At 41.7% G+C, this 12,888-nt stretch overlaps 1 protein-coding gene across 6 annotated transcripts in view; it reads left to right on the forward strand.

The window, feature by feature from the left end:
• LOC135907720 (serine/threonine-protein kinase 31-like) overlaps positions 1-12,888 on the forward strand; it is a 326,396-nt gene that overhangs the window by 32,951 nt on the left and 280,557 nt on the right. For all 6 annotated transcript variants that reach the window (XM_065439440.1, XM_065439441.1, XM_065439442.1 and 3 more), the window contains exons 4-5: positions 3,642-3,730; positions 7,683-7,741. In XM_065439440.1, the coding sequence (XP_065295512.1) occupies positions 3,642-3,730; positions 7,683-7,741 (148 nt within the window). The remainder of the gene's footprint in view (positions 1-3,641; positions 3,731-7,682; positions 7,742-12,888) is intronic.

Consider the following 12,888-nt stretch of genomic DNA (forward strand, 5'->3'; position numbering starts at 1 on the left):
TTTGTGGGAATTACTGCAAGGTGTTTCGTTGACAAAAGCGACTCCGTGAACTAACGCTTGAGCGATAGGTTCAGTGTTAGCGGAGAGTCTGAAGCCATATACTTTCTGTACTGTCTATTGCATAAACCGCCTTGGAATGTTGAATGTATTGTACTGGTATGGTGCACATGGTAAATATATATGTATATATATATACACAGTCGAACCCGACTATATCGAACATGTTTACATCTAATTATTCTATGTATCGAACAATTTCTGAACACTGTATAGTTACGAGCATATATAGCAAAAATTATGCATACGTCGAACAAAAATAGCAGCGACTCCAGATATATCGAACTTCAAGCAACAGAAAAGTGCCCCCAGAAGTTGGCTTTCCCTCGTAGTGGCGGGGAAACCCGTTGGCGCGGCTCCATCCAACCGCTCTCCCTACCGTGACCGTGCTGCCTCGGGCGAGCCGTCGACACCCCCTTGCAAAAAATTATCCTGGCCCCCCTGCAGCGCTTGCTCAGACAGCCAATCAGAGGCGCTTGTGCCCTCGTCACTCCATCTGCAGAGAGCATAAATAAGCCTAACATATTTCTTGAAAGTTCACTGATCCAACAGCATTTGTGTTATAATACCGTTAACGATATGACATGTGCTACACTCTTTCATAATCATCCCTCTGTAAGACATCCCTTTTTACTGCATGTGAGGGAGCTTAGCATTGAAATGGATGTCCCACTCTTTAAACAATGCCTAATGCCTCCAGCTAAGCTGCTACCACCTTGGGAGTGGCAACTGATACAATGTGATATATCTATTCTACAAGTAATAAAGCATGCTCCAGAGATCCAAATCCGAATGCATTTCCTGGAACTCCAGTACAAGCACCCCTGCACGGAGTTCTACATAGACGCATTGAAGTCGCATGACGAGGTGTCCTATGCAGCCGTCACTCCATCCTTCTCGGAATTCGATGTACTGCATCCAGAAACAAATATCTTTACGGCTGAGGCCTACGCACTATTGTCAGCTGTGAAGCATATAAGGAACTCCAAACTCCAAAAATCGGTTATATATAGACTCCCTAAGTGCCGTCAAGGCCTTGATGTCATTCTGTAAGCACAAAAATCCAGTACTTAATGAACTCTATTCCATCCTGTGTAAAGCGTGTATATCTAACCAGCCTGTCATTATATGCTGGGTGCCTGGCCATAGGGGCATCGAAGGTAACATTCTGGCAGACCAGATGGCCACGTCAATTGCATCGCACTCTGCTAATCCTACCGCTCCAGTCCCTGTTTCAGATCTGAGGCTTTTCTTGCGAAAAAAAAAAAAACGAAACCTTTGGCAATGGTTGTGGGACGGGGAAACAAATAATAAGCTGCACATAATAAAGCCACAATTAGGTTTCTGGCCCTCTGCAACAAAATCACGTTGAACAGATGTCCATTTCTGTTGTCTCAGAATACGACACACATTTGGCACCCATAATTTTTTACTCACTGGAAATGAACCTCCAACCTGTGGCAGAAGAGGGGAGAGGCTCATCTTCCTCCACGTCCTTTTGGAGTGTCGGGAAGCTGAATCTGAGAGAAAGAAACATTTTCCCCTAGCATACCGGCAGCACATTCCCCTCCATCCTTTTATGTTCCTCAGCCCAGAACCGCTCTTTGACACCAACACAATCCTAGATTTCCTGAAAGATGATGTGTTACATTTTAATAGCCCCATACATTTGTAGCGCTTCCTCTTTTCAGAGGATGCCGCTGTGATAGTTTTGTATAGCACATGCCTCTAGGCCCTTGTGTTTCAAGGGCTCTGGTTAGGCAGTAGTGCTACAGACAATTTTAGCATCCGACATATTTTGTATGTCGTATGATTCTTTCACAATGCATCTTAATGCTAATAGTACCCGTCATTTTTCATCGCCATAATCTTACTACACATAGATTTTACGCACCTTATAGCGACTATTTTTAAGGCCTCTTTACAGCCACGTCACATGAACTTCATAGAAGTCATAACTCTACTGTGAACTCATTAACACTGGCGTGGTGCTCTTTGGCCCTACCTGGCCCTTGCACCACTAAACACCGCACATTCATTTATTCTTTCTGTACCGGCCCCTTTTGTACACATTTCAATCGTGCTTCGCACTAGGAGGGGGGAGGGGGTCCCGTAGTGGCACGACTGTCGCCTCCAGAGTCGGTGAAGAAAAAGAGGGCTCACGTGCATGTAGAGCGAGTAAAGATGCCGGCATGCTCGATCTGAGTGGCCGCAATATCAACCGCTCCAGAGATCCCGTGGCACCATGGCTGGCCAGCCAAAGTGAACCGTGGGTACGGAGGCTACCTCTTCGCGCTGCTTCCCACATAAGTAATGCTTGTTCCTTTGTCATTACTCCATGCTCATAAATTTTAGACAGTGTGTCTTTGTTACACAAACCCAGAAGAAAGATTTTACGAAGATTATATTTTATATGCATGCAATTTAAGCTTTTTGTTAAGCTTTCACTCTTGAACCTGATTTAGCAAGGGAGTTTTGTGTAAAATCTTTACGATTTCAGTAGAATTAGTGGTCAAAAGTTTTTGCCTGTATAGCTGGATTTGATGACTTGCCCCTCTGTGGCTTGTGGAGGAACAATTTCTTTAACCTTGAATTAAACAAATCAAGGCTTTATCTTCAATCCACAGAAAACTCTGCAAAGAAAAGTTTGCAGGACATTCAACAACTTTACAGTAATTGTGTAAACTGTGATGTTAGAAGATGCACGACATGCCTCTCTTAAGAATTGAAAGTGCTAGTGCTGTCGCACAAAATTTTTATAGCACACAAAAATAATTACCTATTTGCACACACACATAACCACACTTCAATTTTGCAGCTGATTTATTATTTATGCATCTCTTGTGTATGTGAGAGTGGCAGAAGGGAGGAGTGGGCAGATGTGTCCCTGACTGCATGTATTAAAGCCTGATGAGTAGTATGTACCTTTTTTTTTTATTTAAGTCTACTGTGGGCATTGTCAAAAGCACATTTTGTGTGGCACACATTCGAGCCGCAAGAAAGGTCCTCAAGAGCACCTGTATATTTTGTATATTTACTATGCTACTTTAGGTCAAGCGATCAAGACTTTCTTTTTCTTGCGAGGGAGGAAGTATTGAAATGAAAAGTAACTAGCAACATGACCGTCCACGTTGCTGAAAAATGTTACGTAAGTTCACGCTCAGTATGAGCTACAAAATGCGAGCACTTTGCCATGTGTTTTTGTGTGTAAGCTTATACAGAGCATGAGAGTTCATTTTGAAATTACTCGAAAAAGCAACATGTTACGGGTAAGGCTGTTACTTGTAGTACGCTACGGCCAACATTGCTTATTGTTCATTTGTTTCTGGTAGCTTGTTACACTTATCACCGCAATTATTCGGATCGAATTGCGGTATTGTGCACACAAGTTGTATTTTGGTAGCAAGAAATGTCTTGCCAACATGAATGTGTTCATTATGTGTGAAGAGATCTTAATGCTGAATTACTTTCCCAATAATGATAGCAGAATTTTAATATATTTTATTTGTTTTATGCAACTTTGAAATTGTGTTATGGGCTGTTTGGAGTGTTATTGTAACACAATTTTGTACCTTTATCTGTAGGCTAGAACAATCGGAAGTGAATCCTGGGGAAACAGCTGGAAGTAGCATGGATCCAAAGAGGAAAGCTATGGCTCTTTCTGCAATCCTTGGTAATGAGCAAGCCTTAATTTATAATTTTTTCATTGTACAGTGTATATGTTCACATTCCAGCAGCCTTGGCAGCCTTTATTTCTTTGCGAGTTAAGTTTTTGGGCCAATTGATTTGCTGTTATGGGTACATTGTGAACTGAGCTTTCAGAAACATCACTTCTATTTTATTCATATTGCAAAATATGTTCATTGGTTCACATGTGGGAGTTTGCACACTATATTTAGTGCGATGTTGGAGATGCAGGAGATGTGCAGTTGGCTCTCTCATGCGTGCAATTCGTAGTTGTTAATAAATTTTAATGTACAGTTCTATAGAAATGAACCAAGTGGAGGAAGCTTCACCTAAATGGGAATTCTGCATTTAAATGCATTCACTAGTTATGTGTGTTGATGTGCTGAAGGGAAAATTTTGGGCTTCGAGGACTTAAGTGTGTGGGCTATACGAAATTATTGTTTTCCCAATTGCTTGCACTGTCTTTTGTTGTCATTGCACAAGTGACTGGTTGTACATCAGCTACTAGCACTTGCAGCTAACTTGATTTTGAAGAATGTTGCTTGCACGTGATGAGCATGCATCTTTTTTTGTGTGTATGAAGTGCAGACAGTCAGTGCAACTTTGACTATTTACGATTAACTAATGGACTCCTGTAGATTATCTACTGACTGCTAGATAAGACCCAATTTTTATCCCTTGAAATTCAGAAAAATGTAGAATTCGAAAATGAAGGATCTATGCACAATTGAAATTCGGTGAATTTGAACTCAAGGGGAAGTTGGTTCTTATATAGAAAAAAAAAAGTGGAAAAATATAAACAAAATCTGTTCATCAGGTTGTACCGAAAACGTTAGATACAACTTGATGTGCTTATTTCAAATATGAGGTAAATTTTTTTTCTCATTTGCTTTCAATTTAACTGATCTTGTTAGAAAGAGGCGGGTCTACTCTTATGGGAATATTGCCATTGTGCTGTAGCAGAATGCCAGGAACTAGCCCTTTTCTGTGTCCTTGATAAATCTACTTCGTAGTTGAAAAAAAAAAAAATTCATCCTGGTTTAGGAATTCCACTTGCGACTGCTGCTTTCTGAAACATTGGTTCTACCATCAAAACAAAAGACTAGCAGGGCGGAGGCGTGCCGCTTACTCCTCCAGGGCGGAGGCATACTGCAAAAACAGCATGACATGGGCTGGCCAGTGCAATAGCGGATGCCAAGACGGCATCACTAGTTTTTGTGGAACCATGTGCATTATGCCTGTTTCAGCTATTTGGAATGACCATCTATGTTTTTCTGCCATGGCAACAATGGCCACTCAAGCGTTCCTATTGATGCCGCCGGAGTCGGCAAGAATGCTGTACCATGTGCTGCTGCCATGCAGTGTTGCGAAGGGTCAGTGGTTACTATGCTGTTACCAGGAGATCATGGTTTGGCGGCGCTTCGTTTACGCATTGCCGATTGCTGATAACGGCTCGCCGTGACATTTTACCTTTTGAACAGCACTTTTTTTTTTCACCCGAAGTGACGTCGATAGCGTAATTTTACAGCTCTTGTGTGGCTGACACACAGTCACAATGCCGAAGCCTTGATGTCCGAGACCTTTGCAGAATTGCGGCATGCCGCAGTAGTTGCCGCAGTTTACGCTTCCGGCCAGCTAGAACGCTTCTCTCTCATGTGTAGAATACAGTCATGTCCCGCTCGTAGTAAAATATATCACAAACTCTCAAATAAGAAATGCCGGCTGCGCTTGCAGTTTCGAAGTGACAGGAGATTGAAACCAGGCACCGTTTTGAAAGCGCTACATGATGCCACATTTCATTCTTTAGATGGATGTTTCTAGAGGAAATTTGCAGCTAGGTTCGGGAATGCACTGGGAACAAAAATGACACTGAAAATCTTGTTTTCGGTCCAAAGTGCGGCCGAATTGTAACTGCTTACACCGGCTTCAGTGCGGTTAATCTTTAAGTGTTTTTAAGGGCGAGTCTATATATAACAAACTACTGATGTAACAACCACTTTTCGCGGAACTATCGAGTTTGTTATAAAAAGGTACAACTGTAGTTTAACTGATGCAAAATTTCCTGCGACTTGGCACCGAAAGTGTCCCCAACAAGTGTTTCTGGGTTTGTGCTAAACTCGCTATCGGTGCCAAGAGTGCTGTCGGCCATATATCGAGAGAGATTTGGCGTCGTGATGAGCTGAGTCTCATGAAAGTGAAACTATCTCCAAAAGTTATTGTTCTAGAATCAAGTTTTCTTTCATGATGCCGAGCTCAAAGACCGCACAACCATTTCATTTGGGGGCAGCACCAGGCCACTACAATGTCCATAGAGTGCTTCCGACTGGTCTCATGTTTAAAGAGGGCTTCCCACTGGTCCCGCCATTCGTGAATCGCCATCTCGTTGATGTCAAGTTGTGAAACTGAGGCGGAGTTTTCCAGCTCCTTGACTATCAAAATTGCTAGTCTCTTGAAGCGGGTGTCACACCGAACGCGCTTCGTCACCGCATTCCAAATGAACGGAGTCGAAGCGCAAAAGGCTGCAGGATACTGCAGCACTGTAACTGTAACACCATTCACAAGCACAGCGAAAATGGCACTGATTAAAAAAAAAAAAGTTTTGACTTTTTAACTTGTCTATGAATAGGATTGAGACACAAAGGTACAGGTTGCCAGTGTAATGCTGAAAACCGTGGAATTTAGATTAATTGCTTTAACATGGTAAGTTATGCTGGCATTCAAACTAATGTGAGGGTCGAGTTCAAGCAACGAAATTCATGAAAAAAAACTCGTTACAATCGAGTAAATATGGTTGTCCACGAAGTCCATGTCACTCAACACTTTATGTACAGTCCTCAGACTTGTCAAAAACAATGTGTGAGTGTCTGGCAGGTGATACCATCCACACCTTTCACTGGCACTCTAGTGTTATCAGTGAAATTACGTGCCATGCACTCTTTTGCCGGGGGTGTGTTCGATTATGTGCTGAGCGCATAATTCCGCTGATAACACGAGTGTGGCAGCAGATGCTGAGCGCATAATTCCGCTGATAACACAAGTGTGCCAGTAGAAGGCACAAATTGTAGCTTCGGCCACGTGCTTTCGTGTTGTTCCTAACAGATGTGAGGTCTGTACGCGAACAGGATTTGGATCATTCTCCTCAGGTCCACTAGTCTCCGGTATCTGCCATGCGACATGGTGGCACGCGCGGTCCCAGTAAAAGAAGTCTAGCTAGCAGTGTAGGTCTGGTTGCCACTACAGAAACATCCTATAACACACACAGCAGGGCACTAACACAGCAAATACTATAAAGAATGGTGCAGCTTATCTTGCGTGCTTGATCATTGCAACTGGTGAGCTGCCTGACGTACCACATTGGCCGTATGCTTCACTGTCTCGATGCAGCTAACCATTTGCAAAAATAATTGTAACATGGCAGTCATGACGTGATTCCAGCTCCTTTAATCATTTTCTGTACACAGAGTCCACAAAAGCATAGTCTTTGAGATCTGAGGGAGCTGTCACTGAGGTGTGGATTGATGACAATGCTGATAAGTATGTTGCGTCACCTGATGCTTAGCTGGAAAAATGACCGCCAGTTTGACCCAGGAGCCGGACATGGTGGTGTGCAGTTCGAATTATTTGTGGCGGGCCCAATTAGCGTGCGAATTAACATGCTTTCTAATTATGGAGCTTGGCTGGACTTAGCCAGTTTGTTTGAAATATTCAAAATTTTGCATTAATGAGGGGTGATTTAACAAACTTTTAGTGTAATTGTATGTCAGGGACTAAAAAAAATATTGGTGTTTTTCAACAAGACCTCAAACAATGTGCTTATTCATGTAGAATGAGCCATCTTTTATTAAAGCTTTTTGCATTATAGCTGGAAAACCCTGTGTAAACTTCATTATGTTTATGCAACAGCAGGAAAGTTGGTGTATTGAACTGTCATCACGCAGGCGCTGCACAGAGCAAGAAGGGTTTTGCTAAAGAGTCTTCAGACGTCCCTTCTCGTCCAGTAAGTAAAACAATTACATAATTCAAACCCGCATCTATATATGTTGTACTCTGTGTAGGGATTGAATAGTTCAGGGGGCTGATAGTTTTTATGCTGGAAAAAGCTTTCAGTTTGATCTGTAAACAACCCATTCCATTTTGTTGATGTTATTTTATATTTATCTTGAATTTTACACTCGACTGCTCTGTATTTCCTGAAAAAAAAAAAGTTCATTAGTGTTGATTGCTGAAATACTCCTGCTTAAAAAAAATATTTCCTTAATCAGCGTTTTTAAAACTTTGCATTTGAAGGCAAAACTATTTGTCCTATAAAAACTGGTACATAATTGTTTTGTGCCTATAAACAGTGAATCTTTTATTTCTTTAATTACGGCACATATAGATACCCATGAAATATTTTTATTTTCTATCTAAGTTCACAAAATACATCAAGAATATGCATGATCAACTAAAATAAAAAATGTATAGCAGGAACTTTTTCAGTAATAGGGGGAAACCCCGTGCAGGAAAGGGGGAGTGGGGTTCACCCCAAGCCACCTATGGCTTCGTTTAGAATTTGTACTGGCAGCTCTTGTCATATGTGAACCACCGGTGTACATTTTGTTTGCTTTACATCACGTGTGTGACACCACTGCAGCCAGAGAACTTGCATCAGTCTGTCTCCTCTGACTGCTTTTAAAAGAAAGAATATTTCTCTTCCAGAAGAATTATATAGAATGTTTGAATTTTCGAAAAATATTTTCTTCTTGAGCACAATCAAAGCATTTTTTGGTTTTTCAGTTAATATAGATAGCTGATTTTATAATTGTATGCAAAGCAAAAATGAAACTTCTGATATGAAATAATAGATTTGCTAAAAACTGCTCTTCATTCATACTAACTTATAAATTGCATACTGAAGGAGTCAATCAAAGTCATAGGCATGTGTGTCACTTATTACCCTTTCATTAACAAATAGCTCGGCATTGTTTCATGAGCAAACAATGTTAACCACGAAAGTTTAGAAAAGAAATATGACAGGGTGCCACGCTACTGTGCGTCAAGGCTGGGCAATTGATGGATTAACTTTCTGAATAATTAATATGTTTTAATCACAAGTTTCTTTATTGTAAGTAATTGGCAGAGGTCACACGAGCAAAATTGGGGAAGTGTCGGTGGGACGTTCCCACTTGTTCAGCAGCAAGCAAAGGAATCACAGACAGTGTTTCGCCGCCTGCCTGTGTGTCTTTAGGGGTCATGACAAAACCAACTTATGCCTACTTTCGTTCGTGTTTGATGTGCTTGTTGCATGTGAAGAAGTGGTCAATCATTTGACACTAAAGGCAATTTCTGTTCAAACAAGTAGCACAGTTTAGGTTTGCGTAAAAAATTATTGGTTTTGATTTTTTTAGCTCATGTATGTAAAAACACAAATCCAATTTAATTAAGTCCATAAAAGGTTCTGATTAACTGTGGTAATATTTCATACACCTAGCCCTAATGTAGATCACTCTTAGGTGACTTCACCTGATATAACGGCAGCGGAAAAGACAAATTGTGATAGGTTCATGCTATGTTTGACAAGGCCATAGCTTCTGCGTGTTAGTGTATTCCACATCCTTTAGCATTTTATTACTTCTTCACAGTTCCTGCTCTTTCATTGTGGAATCACAGAATGACACACAAAACCTGTTTTCAAGTGCTTACAGCTGTGATGACAATCAAGTTTAACCTTTATGTACACATGCGGGTTGACTTAGCAAGCAGAAGATACATAAAACTACCGCTGGAATAAAGCAAGGGAACTGCTCAAAAGATCTCGGAAGATGGGGATGGAAGTGCTGCGCCAATTTCACCATCTTGCGCCAAACCATTGAGCTGCGCCAACCTGCGTCAAAACACTAATTTCGAATGAATTTGCAAAATTTAGCAGGATGTGCTTGTTAAATGGCAATTACACAGCCATAGACATGCCTTGGCTAGCAGCCGTGCAATCCAAGCCTAAGGAATCTGTGTCGGCGTCAGTGTCATCGGAGTGTAAGTGTGTTTGCTAACTAGGCTACAAGAAAATGAAAACACTTTTGTGCTGTACAACGCATTACTAATGTGTTACGTGTTTGCGCATATGCAGGGTAACTAAAATTATTTAAATTATCGTATTTATTCCCATAATGGTTGCACTTTTTTGTCAAAAAAAGATTGACATAAATTCAGGGGTGCGATTATTACGCATTTTAAGCTTTCCGTGAAAAGGAAAAATTTTTTCCATCCCGCATTTGCTGCAGGATGACAAGAGGTCAACAAACAGGCGGCTGCCATGTAGGCGGCTGCCGCTGTAACAGTGCGGGACACCAAAACAGAAATGGCGGCCGGTGGAGCAAGCCTAACGCGCTTCACGAGATTTTTTTTCTTCTTGTGGGTACATTACGTACATTGAAAGTTTTTTCCATGTCAGTAATGAATAATATTGTTAATATTGGCAAGTTTGCGGCAATAACGTAGCCATGTCCACTTTGAGGGTATAGAAACAGAGATGGCTGCGCTTAGCTGCCAGGGACATAGAAACACATGGCGGGAATACTGCAAAAACTGCGGCATTTGTCTTCACTATTATCCTAATACGGCACGTTTCTGCTAAGGGCGGTTGTTGTTTACACGTCTTTATTCACTTTTTTTTTTGCCCTTAAAGGGCTGTGGTGAATTGGCTTGGGAAGTGCAGGAGTGAGAAGGTAATGGAAGCAATGGGGGACCTAATTATCTATATCATCATGGGGTCTGATGCTTTCGTTGGTACGCTCGAGATGAAGCCTGGTCGCAGTGGCTGGAGCCTCAGGATCATTCAGGAATTCGTACAGTGACCATATTCACACTATCAATCAGGTGATAGAGAAATGTGCGGAATATAACCAACCCTTAGATATAGCTTTCATTGATTACAAGAAAGCGTTTGATTCAGTCGAAACCTCAGCAGTCATGGAGGCATTACGGAATCAGGGTGTAGATGAGCCGTGTGAAAGATATCTATAGCGGCTCCACAGCCACTGTAGTCCTCCATAAAGAAAGCAACCAAATCCCAATAAAGAAAGGCATCAGGCAGGGAGATATGATCTCTCCAATGCTATTCACAGCATTTTTACGGGAGGTATTCAGAGACCAGAATTAAGAAGAATTGGGGATAAAAGTTAATGGAGAATACCTTAGTCACTTGCGATTTGCTGATGATATTGCCTAGCTTAGTAACTCAGGGGGCCAACTGCAATGCATGCTCACTGACCTAGAGAGGCAAAGCTGAAGGGTGGGTTTAAAAATTAATCTGCAGAAAACTAAAGTAATGTTTAACAGTCTTGGAAGAGAACAGCAGTTTACAATAGGCAGTGAGGCACTGGAAGTGGTAAGGGAATACATCTACTTAGAATAGGTAGTGACCGCGGACCTGGATCATGAGACTGAAATAATCAGAAGAATAAGAATGGGCTGGGGTGCATTTGGCTGGCATTCTCAGATCATGAACAGTAGGTTGCCCTTATCCGTCAAGAGAAAAGTGTATAACAGCTGTGTCTTACCAGTACTCACGTACGGGGCAGAAACCTGGAGGCTTACGAAAAGGGTTCTCCTTAAATTGAGGACGACGCAACGAGCTATTGAAAGAAAAACGATAGGTGTAACGTTAAGGGATAAGAAAAGAGCAGATTGGGTGAGGGAACAAACATGAGTTAATGACATCTTAGTTGAAATCAAGAAAAAGAAATGGGCATGGGCAGGACAATAAATGAAGAGGGAAGATAACCGATGGTCATTAAGGGTTACGGACTGGATTCCAAGGGAAGAGAAGCGTGGCAGGGGCGGCAGAAAGTTATGTGGACAGATGAGATTAAGAAGTTTGCAGGGACAACGTGGCCACAATTAGTACATGACTGGGGTAATTGGAGAAGTATGGGAGAGGCCTTTGCCCTGCAGTGGGCGTAACCAGGCTGATGATGATAATCATGATGATGATGATGACATCCCTCCCAACCATCAACTTTCCAGAACAGAATTCCAGAGCTTTATCGCAGAACTCCCTGAACCTTGCATTGTAGTAGGCGATTTAAATGCACATAACACCCTCTGGGGACAGTCACATTGTGATACGAGAGGGCGCTCATTAGAAAATTTCCTTTTATCCACAAGTGCATGCTTACTAAGCAAGAAAGAACCCACATTCTACAGTCTGGCAAACAAAACGTTCTCATCTATACATTTAAGCATCACATCAAGTACACTAGTGCCATACCTGGAGTGGAACGTGATCGAAAATCCATATGGGAGTGACCATTACCCAATTGTCTTAAAGTTAACAAAAGGCGATACATGTTCTCGACATCTGCCCCATTGGAAGGTTGTCTGTGCTTACTGGAAACGATACAGAGAGCTGATGCACTTGACCTAGGATGACATTTGTACTCTCTCAATCAGCGAAACGGTGTCATATTTGACGGCATTTATAACTGATGCTGCATCAATATGAATCCCTGAAGTGAATGGATCGCCCTCTAAACGACATATTCCTTGGTAGAATGAGGAGTGCAAAAAAGCTAGCAAAAATCGAAATAAGGCTTGGAGTCGCCTTCGCGACTCTTTAACTACCGAGAACTTTATCAGCTGCAAGAAAATAAAGTTGCAAGGTAGAACAACGCTGTGCCGTGCCAAAAAGGAAAGCTGGCAAAAATACATCTCTAGTATAAATTCATGTACAGACAAAAGAAAAGCCGGAACAGGGTAAATAAAATAAAAGCCTGTGAAACTCGTCCTCTACCATTGGTATATACAAACGGAGACACCCTTAATGACCAAGCTGATTCTCTAGGGGCACATTTTGAGAAGATTTCTAGTTTATCCCACTACTCAGATACATTTCCGAGATACCGGCAACAAGCGGAGCGACTGCCTCTGTGTCGGAAAGGAAATACCGTATTTACAGGATTGTAAGTCGACCTATCTTTTTAAATTCGAAAATCTAAGTTGACTTACAATCAAAACCAAAACATGGCATCGCCAAAAAAGCGAGACTAATGACATATCAGGGGATACCACATAGTTACAATTTTATGTTTGCTCTATGGCCCTAACTGTAGCTTTACGCTATCCCGTGTGTTTGCTTTTCAGAATGGTTTTTCAACATTTGCGTGT

This window comes from Dermacentor albipictus, chromosome 1 (genome assembly GCF_038994185.2).
Source record: "Dermacentor albipictus isolate Rhodes 1998 colony chromosome 1, USDA_Dalb.pri_finalv2, whole genome shotgun sequence".
Lineage (NCBI taxonomy): Eukaryota > Metazoa > Arthropoda > Arachnida > Ixodida > Ixodidae > Dermacentor > Dermacentor albipictus.